Source organism: Mauremys reevesii, linkage group 6 (genome assembly GCF_016161935.1).
Source record: "Mauremys reevesii isolate NIE-2019 linkage group 6, ASM1616193v1, whole genome shotgun sequence".
NCBI classification, from domain to species: domain Eukaryota; kingdom Metazoa; phylum Chordata; order Testudines; family Geoemydidae; genus Mauremys; species Mauremys reevesii.
In genome coordinates, this window is record NC_052628.1 from 12527628 (window position 1) to 12551477 (window position 23850).

Consider the following 23850-nt stretch of genomic DNA (forward strand, 5'->3'; position numbering starts at 1 on the left):
AAAGAATAAGTAAGAAACTTTGGACATTTCACCGAGATTATTTAACACCCTGTCAGAGAAAGGAGTTTGATAATGATTTCCAAAACTAGAAAGGGAAGGGAAACGACAACAAAATTAATTGGTTTGCATGAAGCACTTTTCAAAGGGACGATAGTGCTGTTGAGAAGTGCCAGATTGACAGCCCTGGAGGCCTAAGTCCTCTTTAGCCACTGAACAAGTGCAGCTCGGAAGCAGCACAAGTTTCCCCATGCTGTCCTCTGTCAACGTGCTCCATCCTTACCCATTACACAAAGGGAGAGGGGAGTTCAGTTTCCATCATAGTCAATCTTCAGCCTTGCTGCTGAGACTGCCATTACAAGGAAGCCCGTGAGGCAGAGGTTTAGAAATGTGAACAAATGTCAACTAACAATTAGCATGAGGCCATCTTCTCATTTCTCATAGGCCAAAGAGTCATCAAGCTGTAACACCTTCAAAGTCACTACCATCTGGATTTGAATGGTGACCTAGAGGTGAAGGGATCCAGAACCAATGCTCAATCCCCTGAGCCACCAACTCCCTTTCCCACCAGTTTCGCTAGTTGTTGTTGTTTTTAATTTCTCAGGTTCTAATGTCCTCCATCTGAAAAAAAAGAGTTAGAATTTCCTTCCTCCCCCCATCCCTGCACACAGAAATAATATCAGCACAGGTGCTATGCAGAAGAAACAGCAGTATGCAGGAACACCAAACATGAAGCAAAACTCAGAGTTGGCAAGAGCACCAGGAATATTCTGTAGGCCAGAATTCATAAGGGGAACATGAAACAGCCACCGGGATTTTGCAACAATATCAAGTGCTCGGAAACATGCAGAAAAGAGACACATGTAATGCCATTCCCCCACCCCAATCTCCCCGCTAATCTTTTGTTGGTTGTCGGGTATGTAATCTACCCAGTATTCTTCCCTTTCACTCTGTAAAAGATGTGGCCATGTGTGTTGGAGAGGTTTAGCGGTAATTATATCAGCATGAAGAAATATCAGTTTAACACTGTGGTAGGTTATCAGGTGCATTGTTTGCCTTCGGTGGTGAGTGAGAAGGACTTTTGGGTTATAGAAGCACAGATTGATGTAAAGAATTGAAGCCAAGCGTGGAGAGTACAGAGGACACATGAAGAGCATCTCAGAACATGTGTCTTATGGAAGGAAGTCTTTGTATTAGTCATGGGTTTGGGTTTTTTTTACCTGTTGCAACTGATCCTTAGTACCTGTGTGTCGTGTAGTCCTTGATGATTCAGGGGTCCCATCCTTGGACAGGTATCCAACAACTAGGGGATTAAGTCATCACAAAAGTCAAGATGCCTCTGCATACATGGAATTTAAATGGGGTACCCTCAGAAAACAGAATTTAATTTCTGCCCACCCCACAATCCTCTCAATTCAGAATGCACTTCAGGACGAGAGAAGCCCCTGAGATGGCCAACTTTATGCCAGTTGCTTTTTGTGCTAATCTAGCATCAGTCATCTTGGAAGCTGCTTCTTCCATTGCTGGTGTATATGTGGTTGTTTTTGTACCCTTTGCTGTTGCTGGTGCAATTACCCAATATGGAGTGAATCCAAGGACACTCCTGAGCCAAGGTGAGAGAATCAAAATGTCTTCCACAAGAAACAGAGCTTTGGGTGGAGAAGAGCAAATATTAATTGCTTCCTTGGTGGAGAAGGGAGCGCTGCAAGGGAATTCATGAAGGAAGACTTTTCCGGAGAAGTTTTGCTCTTTGCTGGAGGCTACTGATGAAGAGGCAAGGAAGAGTTTGAATCAGGTGTGGAAAGCTTTCTACAGGCTGGTGAAAAGTAAGATGGGGATAGACTACCAAGAGAAATGACTTAATGCAGCTACCATTGCCCAATCTTGTGTTAGCCAAGAGAACAGCAGGCTGTGGCAAGGACACCATCCCTTCAAGCAGTGTAAGATGAAGACTTGTGAATAATGACAGATGAGTGATTTTGATTTGCAACACATTCTTGTTTCTCCTTTTCTTCATAATGTGCCATTCGAATGTTGTTCCACGGAAGTCACAATGGAACATCATAAAGCACTTTTATCTATATATTTGTTCCTTGTACATCAAGCTCAAGATGCCGCCCATGCTCAGCAGCAAGATTTGCAAAAATTTGGAGGGGCAAAAGAACTCTATGTATAATGAACGAGGTTTAGAATGATGTCAACTAGGTTATATATATATATATATATGGCATTAATGGATCAACACATTCTAAACACATCAGGCCATTTAAAATAGCATTCATTCGACCTAACAGCGAAAGTACTTGTTGTACAAAGTACTTGTAGAAGCACTTGGTTTGCAATGTAAAATCATCAATAATCCCTAGGTAGTTTATATACATCTGTCTAGATATTTCTAACATACACATACCTCACTCTGGTACCACTCTGAGCTGCACACACTCTATCAGACTAAAATGATGTGTTCTTGTAATCCCAGATTGCACAAATATTTACAAAACGCACAATGATGTGAAAACCACAAGAAGTTCGGAGTTATTCAGGTCAGGTCCAAAGCTTATCACAAATATTCAGATTTCTTGGGTCTGCAAAGCTGAGCTAGAAATATCAAGCCATATTCCCAGCCGGTATAAAATCATTTCAGTGGTGATATAATGATTTACACCAGCTGAGAATCTGGCCTAACATGAGATTGGGCTGTCTTTGATTTCCATTTCATTTCTGCCAGGGATATTACTGGCTGTCAGCTCCTCTGTTCCTGGCCTTGCACTGAGCCCCAAAGTGAAAATGAAAAATAAAAAACCTAAGCTTTGATCCTCAAAATAGGTTCGGTTCTAGGTTTGGGTGGGAAAGGTGGTTCTTATTTTATTCAACCCTGTCACCTATCCTTGTTATTGTTAGCACTATTTATGTTTATAGCATCCAAACTAGAAAGGACTTATAATATACAGATGGCTTCAGTCATTGCACTGAATGGTTCAGTGATTCACTCTGAAAAAAATCTGAATTATTCTAATGTCAGAAAGTCATAAAAGATTTCAAGGCATCTGAATGATGAACTAGCACTCTGCAAAGAACACTCAGATATTAGAGAGACAAGATGGGTGAGGTAATATCGTTTATTGGACCAACTTCTGTTGGTGTGAGAGACAAGCTTTAGAGCTCACACAGAGCTCTTGGAAATGTACTTCAAAGGAGCATTTTTAATACACTGACTCTGAGAATAACTATGAGCCATTACATTTTCTTCACAGCAACTATTTTGGTAGTTTAAAGCACAGGACTGGGAGACATTACTTCGGGATTCTATTCCTGGCTCTGCCACAAACTCACTGTTAATCCATTTAGCTTCTCTGCACCTCAGTTTGCTAATACTCCTTGTAGGACTGGTGTGATTTAATTAGTGGATGCTCCTCCACTGCTACATAAATGCTTATTGTTAAAAGCTTTGAAATTAAAAAAAAATCTTAGCCATGTGTTTACACATATAAATGAGAAGAACAAAACAGACTTCAGTGAGTTACATGGACGGGAAAATCCATGTTGATGTCCTTCTGGCATCAGACATCATGAGAGCTGTGTAAGCAGCACCCCACAATGGAATTCTATCCTATATCTCAGTGCACCCAGATTGGTGGGAGAACGTTTAGCATTTTCTGCCCCAGTATGTTCCTGTTGGGAGAAAGTATTTTGTGCTCTGGTTGTGCTGGATCACAGCAGAAGCAGCTGAGCTCAGAGCATGTCTTTAGACCAGTCCTAAATAACGGGACACAGCAGAAAGAAAATTATTTCCCCTGGACTTTGTCAATGTGCTATAGTAACAATTGAAGGTGATCAGGCCACAGAAGAGAAAGGTGATGGGTACAACAACATATCCACCAGCTGGCAACAGATTGACCGAGACAGATGCTTCTCTTGGCCTTTCTGAACTGTAGTCTCTAACTTCACACTACCACTTGCTTGCCTTGGCTCACTAAGGAAGGGCTGCTCCTCCTAGCCAAGTTTCTAGAAGTATCTGTATCCTGGAGGAGCAGGCCCCTCTGAATGATATCCAGAGCAGCAAGGGAATTGGAGGTATCCCTGGCCAGCAGGAGTGGAAGCATCCAAACGCTGCAGGTCATGGACAAGTTTATTCATTCCTATGGAGGATGCAGTGGGTGAGCACCTTTGCCTTCAGATACCTCCAGCCTCCACAACAACTGTAGACTGTCATTCTGCTCCACTTTCTCATGATCCTGCAGAAGACGCAGGCACCAGAGGCAGTGATAGGAACAGTGCTCCACTCACTCCCACTCTGTCGGTCATGTGACCATTTCCCTCTGAGAGGAACGGATAATGGTGGCACAAGGACAGCAAAACAACTCATGTGAGTGACAATGGTCTCACTTGGACAATAGATCATGGAAAATACAAGAAGAACAGAATCCTAATGATTCGTGGCACGAAGGCTGAATGTGCAAGCTGGATATTCTACAGTCAGGTCTTAATTTCCAGCCTCTTGTTTATGGTTGTTGTTTTTAACGGTCAATGAAATCTTTTCTATCACAACTGGATGGTCAAGTGCTTTACTGTAACCTTACTAGAACAAGATCTTCACCCCATGGTGGATGAAGGTCATTAAGTGGCTTCGGTCATGAGGCTATTCAGAAGTAGCCATTAATGTAAGCTAGATGTATCACATAGCTAGACGTGTGAGGATCTCTGAAGATACTCAGCATAACAGTTCTCAATGTGGACATTTCATGTCCAAGTCAGTGCCTGTCTGGTTACCATATTGTGAGTTAACTTATTAAACGGGTATTAAAAAGTGGCAACATCATAACATGATGGGTTTATTCTGTGATTAAGAGGGTTATAATTTGGAAACTTGCCCACTTTTCCCAATGAACATGATGTCGCATCTCGTGTCAAATTCTACATCCCTGGCAAGTTGGCTCTGCTCTCTGTTATGTGATGTGGCTTTAGTAATTCAGTGGGCCTAATTCTGAGCTCACATTGTTTTACACTGACTTCTGAGGAGTAATTGCTGGTTATACTGACGAGATCAGAATCAGACCCAGTGGCTTTACATTTGGTGGCAATTTGAAAATAATCATATTAGTATCAGAGGGGTAGCCGTGTTAATCTGGATCTGTAAAAAGCAACAAAGAGTCCTGTGGCACCTTATAGATTAACAGATGTATTGGAGTATAAGCTTTCGTGGGTGAATACCCACTTCGTCAGATGAATGTAGTGGAAATTTTCAGAGGCAGGTATAAATATGCAGGCAAGAATCAGTCTAGAGATAACGAGGTTAGTTCACTCAGGGAGGATGAGGCCCTCTTCTAGTAGTTGAGGTGTGAACACCAAGGGAGGAGAAACCTGCCTCTGAAAATTTCTACTACATTCATCTGACAAAGTGGGTATTCACCCATGAAAGCTCATGCTCCAATACTTCTGTTAGTCTATAAGATGCCACAGGACTCTTTGTCGCTTTTTACATATTAGTATATAAAATTCTACCAATCCTATGAGAAGAGAGCGCCTTATTTTTTTTAAAACGGGAATTCATTGTTATTTAGTGGAATTCACCCTGCAAAGCGTGAAATCCTCTGCACATAAAAGTGGGATTTGAAGGACCCAGAACTATATGTTAAAGCTGTGTCTGTTGTGTTTTCACCTAGCTATTGATTATTTGCACTCTCCACGTTGAGGCAGAAACTGGTTATGTGTATGATGTGAAAATGAGTGCTAGCTATTGCTTCTCCAAGGGAAGCTTCAGCTACAGCACCTTCTTTTCGGCCACTTATTGTCTTGAGGAAAGAGAAGAATACATCTGTAACTTGCCTGGATGGCAGAGTCACGGCCCTTTTCTCTACGATTCCCACCCACCCTGGTGCATTGTGGTGAGTTTTCATGACAGCATCTTATCGATTTTGCACACTCCCAACAAGAGACTAGTATGCCACAGCTCTTGGGACCATGGGACATTCATGTCAGGGCAGAAGAAGGCTCCACATCTGCAACAAAACTAGGAGGCTGCAGTAGCAATGGGAATATTCCTGCAGCAGAAGGTTGAATTAACATTGGATTCATCATTGGAAGGTGGCATTTTGTCTCTGGGAAATCCTCAGCACCATTGAGTTAATCACTGAAAAGTTTATTCTTCAGATTGCTGCCTATTTAGTAGGAGAGGGCAATATTATACTTAATCTCCCAATCCACACATTTTGCTTTCAGGCCAAGCAAAAAAATTATCTGGCAGGATTTAGATGAGCTCAGAAGATTCCAGCCCTGAACAGTAATTAGGCTCTTGAAAGTGTGACAAATCAATAAATAAAGGCATAATTTGAGAGCATTGTTTCCAGTACCTGTAGCATGGGAATTCCACAGCCTGACTTTCTGGCTGCCCTTCTTCCCTCACTATCACTTTGTCAAGGTACCAGCCACTGCTTCCTCCTTTGCCATCATGCCCTATCCTCACCCTCCTCACCTGCTTCAAAGTCACAGCTTCAATGTAGAACTCATCAGCCTTTGGCAGAGAGAAAAAAGAAACAAGATTAGGCAATACGGCTCCTAAGAAACAAAATGAAACACAAGCATTTATTACTGCGATCAGACCACTCCCAGAGCTGCAGGATGTAGAAGATCCCTCAGAAGCCGGTGAATAGATTAAGTTCAAGTTAATTTACCAAAGAATAAACCAGAGCATCTGTGCTAGCCTCATAGGGTGGGATTGATAAAGCAACGGCAGCCAGAGCTTTTGGGTGCTTACTCCTATCCATAGTCTCATTCCTCACCCTAATAGGGAGGAAGGATGGTCCAGTTCTAAGGGTGTTGGCTTGGGACCTGGGAAACCCACGTTCCGTTCTCTGCTCTGCCTCAGTCTTCCTGGGGGAACTAGGGTAAATCACCTAGTCTCTCTGTGCCTGAGTTCTCCAACTATAAACTGAGATGGTACCTCCTCACCCCAGGGGGGGCACTATGAAGCTAAATATATGTAAAGATTGTGAGGTGTTCAGATACTCCAGTGATGGAGGCCATATAAGTACCTTAAACAGACATATACACAGAGAGGAGCACTGTAGTTTACCATGCTCCTGATGCAATTATAAGTGCCCCTTGCTTTAATGCCTTGTTAGGCAGGAGAAAATTGGAGGGAACATAGTGCTGTGGTGCATTTGTCTCTTCTGTCCATAGAAAGCACAAATTTGCTGCTGGTGGTGGCCTGTCTTCATTAATGCCCAGATAGAGGGTTAGGAGGGTGACAAATTTTCCCAACCAAGAAAGATTATTACAAAAATATCAGCCACTACTTTCAAAATATGTTTTAAAAGATTTCAGCAAAACTGTCCTTTCAAAAAAAGGCAGCAAAAACATACTGCTGAACTTTTAAGTGTTAAAAATAATGGGTGTGCTTGTGTAAGCAAAAATTATGTACATAATAAAGGGTCACAGGATCAGACTCACAAATATCTATTCACTGAGCAAAACCTAGCAGGTTTGACCTAACTTAATGAAGTTAGCTATACTGGACCTGATTCTGAGCTCACTTACCATACACTGGTGTAAATAAATGAGCACTTACCATATTCTGGTATAAATTAAGTCAATGAAATTATACCAGTGCAACCTGCTAATTTATACGAACTAAATTGGTTTAACCCTTGCTTACATCAGTTTAGCTTGCATCAGTAAACTACCCACTTGAGCTAAACTAATATAAGCTAGGGTTAAACTGGTTTAAATGCATATAGAGTAGAGGTTTACACTCTTTTATTTTTACTTATTTTTATTTGTTTTTATTTATTTTTAATTTTTAATTGATCAATTGATTATATTTATTTAAACTAGTGCATTTTTTTGAATGGACAAGTTCTGTTTGGTCAGAGTTAAGCCCTGTAGATATTTCTGTTTCACTCACCAGCTTTCAGTTCACTCTGCCAAAAGAACAATTATTCTTTAATACATCCCAGATTAGTTTATATAGTCTGGCTGCTATTACAGCGTGAGCAGGATTTCAAAAATTTATTTTTGCTATTATCCACTGCTTATTTCATGCAAATTGCCATACAAATCATTTTTATAAGTCAGAAACTAGTTATTATCTGTGTTTAAAATATGTTTCTGGCTGAAATGAACTAAGATGATGATGATTTTGGAACATCACAGAAACAGGCTTCCAACTAACAGAAAAATGAGACTTGCTTTGCTATCATTTGGTAAGAGGTAACTTTTCCTCCAGTTTAAAAAATTGTTACATTGTAGACTGGAATAAATCATCCCATATTTTTAAAGTTCTTCTTACATTTTGGGCCTACTTTTCAAAACTGGGCCTATAAATAGGGTCTGAAAAAATATGTATGTGCATATATTACACTTGCAAAATGCACATTTGCATGAGTAAATATGCAATTGCATACACAGTTTTCAAGCACAGCTATGCATCCTGCCATGCAAATGCCAACTGTGTGCACAAATACAGGTTTGGTAGACACAATAAGGGCTCACTTCTGCATCTGGTGAGCCCCCAAAACGCCCTGTGACATCTAAGAATTTCAGTGGGAGTTTGGAAGCTCTAGAAATGTAAAATCAGGTCCCATCTGTGAATGTATATTTTGCAGTCACAATTTAAATGGCCAATTTTGAAAATCTCATCTTTCCTATTTACATTTTCTTGCCACTTAAAATTTTAATTAAAAATGACTTTTAAAAAAATTCCACACACAAATGGTGAATTTGAGTGATTCTCTGATCAGATTCTCAAATTCTTCCCTTAGAGATGTATGCCTGGCTTTTAACAGCTTAAACTGAAAACCAGAAATCCAAAGTGTCCGGCACAATTGAATGCATATTAAGTAGGTTGACCCCATGGAACAGATAAGTGCATTATTTGCTAGTTAATGATGTATTGGCCTTAGCTACTTTTGTGTCTTTCTATTATTCCATGCTTTGCACAGAATCAGTGCACAGTCTCCATCCCTGGCCATTTCATGCTCCTCCAGGGAGGACAGAAAAACACATGATATTCTGACAAGAAAATAACTGCATGAATAAGACATGAAAATTTGGTGTGGCAATGTGAGTGGGGTGGAAATCAGAATAAAACATACAGAGGAAACATTTTATTGAAGAAATAAGCTGCAAATGTTAACAGGAAAGGTAATGAACCATTGGAACAACTTACCAAAAGTTGTGGTGGATTCTCCATCACGGGCAATTTTTAAACCAAGATGGGATATTTTTCTAAAAGATCTGCTCTATGTCAAACAGTAATTAATTCAGGGAAGTTCTATGGCCTGTGTTACCCAGGGGGACAGATTAGATTCTCACAAATGGTCCCTTCTGGTCTTATAATGAATTTCTGATTTTTACCTTCAACATTCTGCTCTTCCCTCCCCTGCCCAAATAGCCTGCTCTCCCCAACATCAGATCATGGGGGAAGTCTGTCTTTCATTCTTGGAGGTCTGATGAGTTTCCTAGAGTTCTTCCTCTCCAGGAAATCATCACAACAGTCAATGTTCAGCCTAGAGACCAAAACGAGAGTCGCTTCCTTACAGGATGCTATGAATGTGCTCACTGCAGTCTTCCATGTGGGTGGGTATGGCGGGGTCTTTGTCCAGCTAGCTGAAAGACAAGGGGCATTGCCCCTTTAAGGACTCCCCTATAATGGGTGAGGAGGTAGGGAAAAGGTTACAGGGATGGACAGGAAGAGTAGAAAGCAGTTGGGGCCAGGTCAGAAGAAGGTAACTGCTCTGCCCTTCCTCCTGACCAGAAGAGTGGAGGCCAGGGGTATTTATATCCCATGCAGCTCCGGGGATGCCCTTTTTTACCTGCATCAGGCTCACATAGCAAAAGGACCAGTCTGTCTCTTGACCCACTGTGGGCATTACACTAGTTGCCCTTTTCGTTGGGGCGGCGGGAAGGAATTTTTTCCTCACTGCCAGATTGGCCAAGGCAGGGTGGGTTTTCTCACCTTCCCCACAGCAGGTCCAAGACCACGTGAGGTGGAGCAGGGGCATGCAACTAACGCCACTGAGTATGTAAAAGTTGTGGTGGATGTCCAGGGCAGGTACTCAGTATGGAAGGGACCATGGTTATTGGATAAAATGGATTCGAAAATAATATGATGGAAAGTGTCCCTTAAGGGAGCTGAGTAAGAGGGGATTGGGGCTCCTGTGTCTCATACAGTGGGGAGCTGGACCCACCCACCTTTTATAGCGCCTTTACCCCTCTTATGAGAGGAGGGCAGCGGGGTCCCAGCAGCAGGATAGCTGGGACTTAGTTGGGGATCATGTGGAAATGATTAAGGAAAGGATGATGACCTGCACTGTACAATTGGTTACCAGGTACATCCATTGCCTCCTGTCTTTCTCCTGGGGTGGCCAGACAATGCACATCCAGACATTGTCAAGCGAAGGGCACTCCTCCGTCTCGCCATCCTCCTCACCTAACCCTCTCCACTCAAAACCTATCAGGACACCTCTTCCATGCACATGATTTTCACTGACCCCCATTGTCCCAAGGAGTATCAGTGCCAAGCTTGCAGCTGAATTTCCTGAGGTTGCAGCGGCTCCTATGCCTCAGTGCAACATGTAGCTCCTGTGATTCAAGGTGATATCGACAATGTTTTAAACAGTCCTAGGAACTACATTCCCCCAACCCCATTCCCAAAGGAGCTCAGCTAGTTGTCAACCATTGCACGTTTTAAGCAGCATGCTCAGACAGGCTGAAGGGGCCACGGTACCAACTTACACTGCCTTTCTCAAATTTATTCATGGTGTTTATGCTGTTGAAGAGGATACGTTCCCCCGTATCTCCCTGGTCCCCAATGAGATTGACAAAGACATTGGCATCTGTCCCGCTTCCGCTTACTGACCCGGTGCAAACGGTCACCCGGTACTTTATCACTGGGAAGACACAAATTAATAAAGCAACTTCAGAATGCAATTTATTGCAATTGAAATTTATTTCATTTTCCAGGAGATGATCTGTTAGTCTCTAAGGTGCCACAAGTACTCCTGTTCTTTCGACAGAGGCAGATTTCTCCAGATGTTTACAGATCATTCTCAAATTTCTGTCCAGGGTGGGTTTCAAACTTCAAAGTTGCTAGAGGCTGTGAACTTAATGAAATGCTAGGGAGGGGTGTTTGTTTTTCTGTTTTTACTGGGGCTGTATGTAGCGTTGCCAGGTGTCTGGTTTTTGACCGGACCGCCTGGTTGAAAAGGGACCCTGGCAGCTCCAGTCAGCACCACAGTTATAAGTATGGTTGGTGGTGCAGCAAGGCTAAGGCAGGGTCCCTGCCTGCCGAGGCTCCGCGCGGCTCCAGAAGCAGCTGCATGTCCACCCTCCAGCTTCTATGCATAACTGCCTCCACCTCAAGCGCTGGCTTCGCAGCTCCCATTGGCTGGGAAATGCCAATCCTGACTCACATATATAGGGTCGGGTGAGGGGCTCAGACTCCTCCAGGGACAGGGACTCCCATATCCCAGATCACATGGGGAAATAAGGAGAGGGGACTCAAACTCCTTAGATAGACAAGCCCCCTCTAGAACATGGCTCACATGATGGGAGCAAGAAATGGGGTTATACCTGTGTAGATAGGCTCGGGGGCCCCAGATCCTGGCACACACATGGGAGGGGAATGTGGGGCTGACAAGCACACCGGTCCCTATTCTGCCCAATTCACTTTATCACTCACCCTCATGTCCGCCTTCCCAGTGTCCCATCGCCTCCTCCCACTGCCCCAGTCCCCATGCCCTCCCCCATCAACCTGATCCCCTAACCCAGCTCCCCCATTCCCACTTACTTTTCTACCCCTCACCACCTTCCCTTCTAAACCAGCATTTGCTTGCTTAGTTTATTTTCTTTTTCCAAAAATAGTTTCAGCACCATTTGATTATTCTGCTGTATTCAGATAACATGTCCCCAAAACAAATGCCCCTTTTGATTGGAGCAATATGCTGTTTCTTTTACTTCAGATTTCTGCCTTGGGCTGGATTTGAACTCAGAGTACGTAAGGCACAGCTTAAATTCAATGACTGCAATATACTCTCAGAGTCACCCAGGTATTGTGATGTAAATGTGTCTTTCTAGATAGTTAGCCTCTCCCTCTGCACAAACTCGGTGTAATCCACTAGGCATATGAATAAGCCCATGAGACCTAGGCCTGGTCTACACTGGGGATCAGGGGGCGGGAATCTATCTAAGTTATACATCCTTAGACATCCTTAGATCGACTTACCGTGGTGACTTCAGCGCGGTGAATCGACTGCTACCGCTCCCCCGTTGACTCCCCCTTTGCCTCTCATGGTGGTGGAGTACAGGAGTCGATGGGAGAACACTCGGGGATCGATTTATCGTGTCTAGACTAGACACAATAAATCGATCCCCGCTGCCCGCCGATCCGGTGGGTAGTGTAGACATACCCTTAGACAGGGGCGGCTCTAGCCATTTCGCTGCCCCAAGCAAGGCGGCACGCCGCGGGGGGCGCTCTGCCGGTCGCCGGTCCCGCGGCTCCGGTGGACCTCCCGCAGACGTGCCTGCGGATGCTCCACCGAAGCCGTGGGACCAGCGGACCCTCCGCAGGCATGCCTGCGGGAGGTCCGCCGGAGCCGCCTGCCGCCCTCCCGGGGACCGGCAGAGCGCCCCCCGCAGCATGCCGCCCCAAGCACACGCTTGGCATGCTGGGGCCTGGAGCCGCCCCTGCCCTTAGCGTGCCTAAATGGAGAAGTAAACTCTTTTGAAATAACATTTTGATTTTATTTCCCCCAAAGAGACTGTTGGTGCTATGCACTCTGTTGTGGTCACCCTCCTGTGTCTGAAATCCTGGCACGATTAGCTGAGCCCTGATTTGACCCTTCTCTATGAACAACAACAACAAAAAGTTGCCAGAATGTGTCAACTTTAAGACAAGCTGTTTTTTTCTGGGGGCTGTATCTCAGGAACCCCTTAGTCAAATGGCCCCAAATATAGCTCACTGACCACACCCTGTGCCCCCATACAGCACACCAAATTTCAAAGTAATCTGATTAACCATATGGATTTTAGAGCACTTAGAACAGTTGAGCTTTAAACAAAAAGAAGGTTTTAACCATAACTATAGCAGAGCACAGGGCCGGCTCTAGGCACCAGTGTCCAAGCATGTGCTTGGGGCGGCACTTTCCAAGGCAGATACGCCTTGTAACTCAGCAAAGTATGCAGGGACTTGCCCATGTGACTGCAGACTCCATTTTGCTGTAATTTTCCACAGTAAGAACAAAGAGGTGTTCTTACACCTGGAAAAGACTATAAAAGGCTGATGCCTCATCTCCATCTGGTCTTCAATCCTGCTTCTTACCTCTGGAGGCACTATGCTACAAACTGAAGATCTGAACAGAGGACTGAATGACCCATCCCAGCTGTGGATGTACTCCAGAGACTTGATTTGAACCTGCAGTTTACTCCATCACTGCTACAAGCCTGAACTAAGAACTTTGCCATTACTGTATGTAATTGATTCCATTTAACCAATTCTAGCTCTCATCTCTATCTTTTTCCTTTTATAAATAAACCTTTAGATTTTAGATTCTAAAGGATTGGCAACAGCGTGATTTGTGGGTAAGATCTGATTTGTATATTGACCTGGGTCTGCGGCTTGATTCTTTGGGATTGAGAGAACCTTTTTCCTTTATTGGGGTGTTGGTTTTCATAACCATTCATCCCCAGGACGAGTGGGACTGGTGGTGATACTGGGAAACTGGAGTGTCTAAGGGAATTGCTTGTGTGACTTGTGGTTAGCCAGTGGGGCGAGACCAAAGTCCTCTTTGTCTGGCTGGTTTGGTTTGCCTTAGAGGTGGAAAAACCCCAGCCTTGGGCCGTAACTGCCTTGTTTTAAGCGATTTGTCCTGAATTGGCACTCTCAACTGGGTCCCACCAGAACCGCATCATCACAACCCCCACCCGTTTTCCTGAAAACCAAGTTGCAGCCTGATTTTCTGTAGACCACATGTCTCCCTGTCTCCTCAGAGGATCAGCTTTTTACCCGCTTTCTAGCTCTTTGTTTGAGAGTTCCTGACCAAAATCCCCGTAAACTGGTATCTCTCCCAGCCCCTTCCCCATGAAACCAGACAGATAATGATTTCACATTAGTGGAGGTAAACCTTAAAGGCATTATCACCTCCATTGTCTAGGTACAGGCTACTGGGGCTGTCTCCAGCCACTGAGTTTTGGTTCCTGCAAAGCTAACTACGGTTGATTTAACAATTTGTTACCCATTAACCAGCAAATACAATAACCACCAAGTCCACAGATATATGTATAACATTCCTAACGCTAATACATATAACTTCTACATTCTTCCCAAGCCCTAAAAAAGCAGCAATAATAATTTTCACCCAGTAGTGTCTTGCAGCTGAGGACCTCAAAGCATTTTATCACAGAAACAGAGAAATGTAGGGCTGGAAGGGACCTCAAGATGTCATGCAGTCCATCCTCTAGGGGTGAGGCAGGATTAAGTATGTTTAAGTATTTCTGACAAGTGTTTGTCTAATCCTGTTCCAATAACAGGGATTCTGCACCCAACCTAAGAGACTTGTTCCAATGCTTAACTATCCTTAGAGTTTAAAAGCCCTCCCCCCAATATCCAACCTAAATCTCCCTTGCTGCAAACTGAGCTGATTACTTCTTGTCCTACCCGCAATGGATATGGAGCACAATTGATCACGATCCCAATTACAACAATCTTCTACATATTCAAAATCATATCAAATCTCCCTTCAGCCTTCTCTTCTCTAAATATGCCTGATTCTTTCAACCTTCCATATTTTCTAACCCTCTTTCAATTATTGTTGCGCTCCTTTCAACTCTCTCTGGCTTGTTCACATCTTTCTTAAAGTGTGGTGCCCGCAATTGGGCACAGTGCTCCAGCTGAGGCCTCACCAGTGCTGAGTAGAGTGGAACAATCACCTCCCATGTCTTATATGTGATATTCCTGTTAATAAATCCAGAATGACATTTGCCTTTTCCACAGCAGCATCATGCTGTTGATGCATATTGAATTTGTGATCCTCTATAACACCCCAGATCCTCATCTGCTGTACCGCTGCCTAGCCAGTTATTCACCATTTTATATTTACGCATTGGATTTTTCCTTCCTCAGTGTAGTATTTTTCATTTAACAGCATTTCATCTTATTGATTTCAGACCAGTTCTCCAATTTATCAAGATCATTTTGAATCCTCCAAAGCACTTGCAACCCCTCCCAGCTTGGTGTCACCCACCAATATTATAAGCATACACGTCACTCTGTTATCCAAGTCATTAATGAAAATATTGTATAGTACCAGACCCAGGACTAAGTCCTATCAGGACCCCACTAGATCCATCCTCCCAGTTTGACAGTGAACCATTGATAACTACTCTGAGTACAGTCTTCCATAATCTAGCCCTTAGACACCTAAATGCAAGTTTAGGCACATTAAATGCTCAAGCCTGAAATTTGGGTGAACAGTAGAACTAAAACAGCATCACCAGGTGCTCCCTAACAAATAAGCTTTTTTAACTCAGGCCTCCTCTTCATAGCTGATTAAAAATAAATTTCAAAACCCAGCATGACATTTTAATAACATTTGCAATTACAATTATTCTTCATCATTAGAGGAGCACTCAGCTGCTTACAGATCACTGAGTTCTCAAGAATTTCCATACGAGATCAGACTCATGCAATGGTCCAGCTAGTCCAGTGTCCTGTCTCCAACACTGACCAGCACCAGATGCTACAGAGGTGCAAGAAGGTGCAGGAAACCCCACAGCAAGTAGATGTGCAGTATCCTCCCCGCCCCCACCCCAAAAGTCTCTGTTAAGTAAGTTTAATGCTTATGAAATACAGTTGAGAGGTGGTACTCAGTGATTCAGTTTTAAAAGCAATAGGATGGAATTCTTCTTGAATAAATGGAGTCCTGTTAAGCTCCTTAATTAAAGCTACAGGTGATAAACATATATTTGAGCACTTGCATGTAACGAAAGGTGCCCATTTCCTTGTGTGTGTGTATATATAAAAATATAGTGCATACTCTTTTGGTGTATATATCTTTACAAAACTTTTTAGACCCCATTTCAGTGAAGCATTTAAATATTTTTATATACACACACACATTCAAATCTTGTACTTTCCATTTAAAAATGGACTGGAAATTGCATAAGTAGATAGAAAATACACTTTAAGGAACAACTGTGTTCTGGCCTGATCTTTCCCATCTCCATTGTTAAGTCGGCTCAAAACAGAGCCTACAATTTCAAACACTTAGTGCAGTTAATGGTGCAAAAATAAAACCCTGTAGGAAAATCAGTGCCAAAAAAAGAGGCTAATTGAATTACACAGGTCTATCTGTGCATCACTGAAACAAAGAGGATTTATTTCTATTCAGTCACTAAACAAGCCTCTATAAGGAGTCCTTGATTCTTACCTGGCATGACTTCAGTCACTAGAGGTCCCTCTGCAGGGAGCTCCCTGATGATCTCATTGTCGTCTTCATTTACATCCAGCCAACGGCCACAGTTGAACGTATATTTCTCTTTTGTCAGTGTTTTCAGCAGAGTTATCTTAATTAAACCGAAACACCACATGAGTTCGCAGGCTTAAAGACAAAAATGACAAGCTCCCAATGAGCTCTGCCAGGGAGGAAGGGCAGAGCGACGAAGGAATTAGTATTAATAATTAGAGAACCCATTCAGGTTCACATACTAAGCTCATCACTGGGGTATATGAGCACCTTCCAGAATTAGGACATTGAACAAAGAGACTAAGGTCTGTCAAATCTGATTCCTTTTCATTCCTTTCTTACTCCACCCTCCTGAAGGCAAAGCCGTTGATTAAATCACATCTGCCCTCCCACCAAAAAAACTTAGAAAAAAGTTTTGATCAAGCTCATTATTATTCAGAATTTCTTTTGTGCTCACACTATGCCCAGCACTATACAGACAACACAGAGATAACATACAGATAATCCATGCCCGGAGGAGACCGCAAGTTCAAAACAGAAAGACGCAGAACAGGCAGGATACCCTGGGTGGAATGACTAGGATTTTTGTTTAAATGTAACTATGTTGTTGGATTGTGTATCAGGAAGAAGTGAGTCTGTAGGAGAGATATGAATGGAGAGAGGGTGGTGGCTTGGTGATCAAAATGATGTCCAGTGCTGAAGGGCCAACATGGAAAAAGCCATCTGAACTTTGCAGCTTAGGCTCATCTTTACTAAGAAATAATGAGGGTAATTATTAAAAGTACAACTGACACTCTGAATTTAGAAGGAAAAAAATCCCATTTTCCCTGAGTAGCTTTTCTCCCCCTCCGTTAGTCCAGCCCATCTTCCAGTGTGAAGACCTCTCAGCCTAGCAGCCTCATGGAATAAGAAATGTTGTGACCTGCTGTCCTCAGCATTTTCTACATGGTTTCACTACCAAATGTGCAACCCACATGACTTAATTGTGTTTATTACATAGTGCCTAAAGGCCAACCAAGAACGAGGCCCCATTGTGCTAGGTGCTGTACAAACACAGAGTAGTAGACGGTCTCTGTCCTGAAGATCTTACAATATCAATAGACAAGAAGACACAGAGTGAGGGTAAGAATATAAAACATAAGCAGCGTGAACAATGTGATGGCGGGAAAACATAGCAAAAACATGGCTCCCATCATCTCCGCACTCTTCATCTTCCCTCCCAAGCCCTCCTTGCTATCTCCTTTCTCAATCACCACAGATAACTCCACCATTCTGCCTGCCATTCATGCCTGTAACCTGGGTGTCATCTTCAAGTAGGACCTCTCCTTAAGTCCTCATATCCAGGCTACGTCTAAATCTTGCTGATTCTTTCAGCATAACATTGCTAAAATACAGCCTTTCCTGTCCTTCCACAACAGCTAAAGTTCTTGTCCAGGCTCACAGAGGGGAGGGATAGCTCAGTGGTTTGAGCATTGGCCTGCTAAACCCAGGGTTGTGAATTCAATCCTTGAGGGGGCCACTGAGGGATCTGGGGCAAAAATTGGTCCTGCTAGTGAAGGCAGGGGGCTGGACTCAATGACCTTTCAAGGTCCCTTCCAGTTCTAGGAGATTGGTGTATCTCTCATCGTCTTGTGTCATGATTACTGCAACAGCCCTTTCTCTGGCCTGGACAAATGTAATCTTGCCATGTTCATATCCATTCAGAATGTTGCTGCAAAGATCATTTTCCTAGCCCGTCACTTTGACATTGTCACCCCGCTCTTGGCATCCCTCCACTGACTCCCCCTTCTCTATCACCAAACATAAGCTACTTGTTTTCACGTTAGGTGCCTTTTATGACCTGGCCCCACCCTACCTATCATCTCTCATCCAGTATCAAAAGTTTGACTCCTGCCTCCAATGAGCCCATGACACCAGCCTCCATCGCCCATTTGTTACATTGTCAAACAAGCACCTTTGTGCCTTCTCCAGAACTTCCTCCCCTCCCCCCACTTGGAAGCAGGGCCGGCTTTAGGCCTATTCCACCAATTCCCCCGAATCGGGCCCCGCGCCTCAGAGGGCCCCGCGCCCAGTGAGAATCCCTTCCCTGGCTAGAGGCGCCTTTTTAATTTTTACTCACCTGGGGGCACTTTGGGTCTTCGGTGGCACTTCGTCGGCGGGTCCTTTGCTTGCTCTGGGTCTTCGGCGGCACTTCGGTGGCGGGTCCTTCAGTGCCGCCGAAGACCTGGGGCGAGTGAAGGACCCACCGCCGAAGTGCCGCCGAAGACTCGGAGCACCGCCCGGTGATTGTCTCACTTCTTTTATTCAGACTTAAACTGTAAGCTCTGTTTTTGTGTTCTGTGTTTGTACAGCGCCTGGCGCAATGGGGTCCTGGTCCGTGAGTGGGGCTTGTAGGTGCCACGGCAATACACATAAATAAATAAATAATAATAATCAACATAATGATCAGCTAAACAGAAAGAAAAGGAAAGGAAGGGGGCAAAGGGAATGGGGTGGAGAAGAGGGTCAGAGGGACAGATGTGGACTGAAGCTGAGGTCAAGGGACTGCGAGGGAGAGAGGGGGAGGGTTGGAACAACCAGCCAATCAGCACAGGGAGGAGACAGTCCAGTTAAAACTATAGAAACTGCTCTGAATGTCTAAGGTCCAGAGGTCCCTGCTTTGGCTGTTTCTGCCCGTTCCAGCTGGAATCTCTGGTTGGCTGCTCTCTGCAGTTTTTCCCCAGGCCACATGGCACAGGGGAAGGAGGCACCATCTGCATACTAGTCCTATTGCTACTATGATGCCACAAGCCTGGAAAAGATCATCTCCTGGATAAAAAGTAGCAGGCTCACACTCAACCCAGCAAGACCAAAGTGATGCTGGTCAGCAGGGCTAAACACTTTGAAGAACATGCTGGGAGATTGTCCTCATCTTCCATTGCAGGCATACACCCCTTTATCCCCATTCGTCAGAAAGTGATCTGGGACCTTGGGGTCTTGTTTGACACATCACAATACCCTAGAGGATCACATAGCATCAGTGACAAAAAATATTTTTTTCCCCACATCCAGCTTGCTAAAAAACGCCTCCCCTTCCTCCCAGACAAGGACATCACTATGGCAATCTATGCATATGTCACCTCCAGGCCCGGTTACTGCAATTCACCTGTACTTGAACTGAACGGGAAAGGGGAGAAGCCATTTTTTGAGTCAGTCTGGAGCCAGCCAGGGCAAGGGCAGGACTGGCTGTGTGGGGAGCTGGTGAGTCCCAGGCCTGCATGCAGGGTTCCCCTGAGAACTGGCCTCTAGCGACCTGAAAGCAAGATCCCTCCGCTGGGCTTTTCCCTCTCCACTGTTGACTCCCAGTTTGTAGAGTTTTGCTGGGAAACTTTCCCAGCCAGGCTGGGTTCGCCCTCCGGCTCCCTGGTGAGACCAGTCACCATGTGGTCAGCTCTGCTCTGGCTGCTAGTCCAGGGCCGCTGCCTGCTGTGTGTGTGTCTGGACGCTGGGCTAGGAGGCGACAGTTTGGATTTTAGTACAGCTGTGTAACCTGCACCTTTAGCCCTGCACCCCTTTGTGGTGAGGGGAAATCCTGGGACCGACGCAGCCTGACTCCTGCCAGCAGAGATCAGCCCCTCTGCAGTGACTGAGGAGTCCAGAGTCATCTCTGAATCTGAGGATCACTCATGGAGTTTGGGAGAGCACCATCTTTTCGTTAGTTAGTCAGGGAATTTGTTTTGGGGACCCCCTACTCCCTGAACTGTGTCCTCAAGCCAGGGAGTGAGGGTTTGGGGATTTTATAACTTGCTGCATATTAAACCTGTGGAGGGATTTACCACCTTCTCCTACTTGTGAGTCCTTTGGGCTGTACTGAACCCCGTCAGCCACACGGCTAAACCACGGCAGAGAAGAATTTTGTGGTCATAAGTCATCAAGGGCCCCAACAAAGTAAAGTCGCAGGTTTTATCAGAGTGGGCATTGGTGACCCTAAAAATAGTGTTTTACCCTGTTATATTTGTCTCCTGTTTAACATAATTATTGTGTTGAATGTATTATATGTGTTTGTGTTATTTCTTGGAAGTCTCCAGCTATCTGGCAAGTAAGTGGGAATTACCCTGTGGTTAAAGTTTTCCTCCCAAGTTGCGCTGGTTGGTGACCCTGCCAGGAAGGAGCGATGTGGGTGGAGGCACCACCAAATAAATTCATAGGAAAAAATAAAGAAGATACACCCTGATGAGTGGGTGGCGGGATCCAGAAGAACCCAGCCCTGTCCATCGAAACCTGTAAGCAGACTGGCATTAAAGAAGGTAAGCGGGTGGAGAGGGGGCGCTACACTTGGTTTACTTTTCACAGTAAATGCTACAAGAGTGGGCTGATCTACGCACATTCCTTTCCACACTTGCTATCCAACGTGTCATCTTCATGAAGCATCAGGAGACCCAAATCCACCCTGAAATCTTAGTCTCCTGCAATAAAGACTGGGCTAGCTTCTAGTTCTCGGACTGGCTAGTGATAGAAGAATTATATGTGAAATCCAGGACCTCTGACTTGGCGGGAATTAGGATCCATTGCCTTAGGATTCTGACACACACCCATACACAATGTTCTCCTTGCTTTAAACACCTTACTCCAGGGTCTCAGAATCAGGGCCAATATTCTCCAAGAGGAGGAAGACTGCATAGGACTCCGTGTGGGGACAATCAGAGGGTTGAGCAGTTCACTGCTGGGCAATGAGGGGCACTCCTTTCTACCCTCCCACCGTCAGGATCTGAGCACAGCACCAAAACTTCCTCGGTAATAAGCTCAGATTAAACAAAGGACTTGGAAACAGTTCCCATTTCTGAGGGTAAGTTTTCCTGCAACCCGACAGCCAAATGGCTGGGCTGAATACTGTGGGGGGCGGGGGAACTGACATGGAGCTGAGAGGAGAAGGAATCCTCTCCCAAAGCCCATGAAACACCAATAGGAGTCACTCTCTAGCTACTACTGCAGTGTAAAGGTTATGGTATCTCCTGCAGCACCTGCACCCCTACTCAGACGGGGACAATATTCAGTGGGCCTTTGAAGCAGCCTATCCACCAGCCATGCTCCCTCTTCTCCCCTTGGTATCCCCCACAGCTGGGTTAGACAAAGGTGTGCAGAGACCCCCAGTGGAGCTGTGCTCTGGAAAATGCAGAGCGTGTGCACTTTCCATGCAAACTCCCCAGATCCGGATCCTCACGTTGCACAGCAGAACCACACACTCTTGTAAATGAAGATACCAATTCAGACTCCTAATATCAGACCATTGCATACTGAATGCAACTGCTAGCTCATTAACGCAGCATATTGTTTGTAATATGTCTCTTGTCTTGGTGACAAGAGAGGATGACTTTCCCCATTGAAAGCAGACTTGGCTTTTTCAGATGCAATCTGCCTTTCCATCATCTCACCTTGTCTAGATGCCAGCCAGCAAAAGGGCTCCTTTTCTCATGCCATATCCGGAGCTTATAAAATGTGCCCAGATCAGGGAGCTCAATCTATATAAACAAACACAAACATACCCAAAATGACACATTACATAACTCAGCAAGGTACATACATTGCTCTTAAAACCTCCTGAAATCCACAGCTTCCAATGAGGGTCGAAAGGAGGAAGAACAGGGGCTGAGAATGAATTCTGTTAGAAAGGTAACATTCCCTACACCGAAAAGACAGTTTGATGAGTTTACTTTCGTGATAAATAACGTAAGGTCAGACTCCTGCAACCCATGAAGTCACTGAAGTTACGGGCATGGAGTAGAATTTGCTGCCACAGTTTGGAGTTCTGCCTTAGATAGGATACTGACACACACCCATACACCATGTTCTCCTTGCTTTGCACACCTAGAGCCCCAACATCAGAGCCACATTTCCCAGATGAGGAGGACTGCATAGAAACCAATGTGGGGACAACCACTGGCCTGAGCTGTTCACTGTTGGGCACTGAGGAGAATCTGCTGTCCCCTGAATAAGTCATCTGAATAAGGGCTGTCAGCTATAATATCTGGAGCACCTTAATCTCACAGCATTATTCTTTTTGGAATCCTCCACAGCCGTTCCCCAAACAAAGCCTCCAAAACATATGCACTTCTTTCTGTGAGACAGCTACAGCTTTGGCTAGATAGAGGAATTATTGTTATAACAGGGTAGGTCATCAGAACTCTTTGCTTTTTAACCTTCTTCTGGACAACCCATAACTAAGTTTTAGGGCCAGTCAAATGCAAGCATGTCAAGGAATTGGGGGTACTAGCGTGCACAGGAAGCTTCTACCTAACCCCAACTCTGCAGGCAATATTGACATCAGCACCAGTCACTCTTTGAGGAGAATGTCCAAGGAGACTGGAGACGTGGCCAGGTTAAGACTATAAACTATTTGGGACAGGAACCTTATCTGCTACTTGTTCTTTATAGAGCCCAGAGCACTTTGGGGCACTGTACATATAAACGATTCCTAAGCATACTAATAGCCATGACAGTCACACTTGTGCAAGCGCAAAGAGGCTAGCACTGCATGGAACGTGGGTAGACTGCTCTTCCCATGATTCTAACAAGAGCTGTTGGCCCCACTGTAGGTACTGTGCTTGTTCCTCCCCTCTGCGGGCATAATGGACCATCTCCTCCACTGGAACAAATGGGTGCAGAAAGTGCAGAAAATGAACTGGAGTCAGTGGAGCTGTCCCAATTTACATCGCCTGAGGATATAGCCCAGAGCTCTGGAGGGAACATACTACGCGATACCATCATTACTTCAAGTTACCACCACCTGAACAGCCTTAAGACCTATTATAAGAACTTGGACCAGATCCTCAGCTGGTGTAAATCTTTGTGTCTCCACAGAAGTCAATGGCATTATACCTATTTACATCAGCAGAATATTTGTCCAAAGCTTAAAGTGGGATTTAATTGGTGTATAGGACTTGGGCTGCTGGCCCTCTGCAGAAAGGTGAAATTCGCCCTAAGAGAACCACAGTCAAGTCCTTCTGCCACAAATGCAAAGTTCTGACCGTGAACTTGTCAGTTTGTCCAGATTCGAAGTTGTCTGAATTGTTGTCCAGTTTCATTTCATCTGACTTCCCCTTGTCTCCGTAAATCTGGAGAAAGATGCTGGCATCTGTCCCTGCATTCTTAATGTCACTTGTCCAGATCCAAAGTGACCAGGGATTTTCTACAAAGAAGATTCAAACCATTTTATAAACAAAACAGCAAATAAAAATATCAAAACACACTGGTAAAACATTCCTATAACTTCACTAGAACAAGAGAAGGCTGGGTATTTATATGACGAAAATTCAGGCCTTTTATCTTCTTAGGCATATACATAATCAGGTATCTATAGTCATACAGGAATAACATTCCATGCATTGCATGGAGATTTAACCATGTGACTCCCTTT

General features: G+C 44.4%; 1 protein-coding gene across 2 annotated transcripts in view; it reads right to left on the reverse strand.

Moving 5' to 3' along the window:
* The window catches only part of LOXHD1 (lipoxygenase homology PLAT domains 1), a 289434-nt gene that overhangs the window by 123449 nt on the left and 142135 nt on the right, over positions 1 to 23850 (reverse strand). For both annotated transcript variants that reach the window (XM_039545016.1, XM_039545015.1), the window contains exons 16-20: positions 23462 to 23622; positions 21869 to 21955; positions 16422 to 16557; positions 10732 to 10886; positions 6348 to 6508 (exon numbers count right to left, since the gene is read on the reverse strand). In XM_039545016.1, coding sequence (XP_039400950.1) covers positions 6348 to 6508; positions 10732 to 10886; positions 16422 to 16557; positions 21869 to 21955; positions 23462 to 23622 — 700 coding nt within the window. The remainder of the gene's footprint in view (positions 1 to 6347; positions 6509 to 10731; positions 10887 to 16421; positions 16558 to 21868; positions 21956 to 23461; positions 23623 to 23850) is intronic.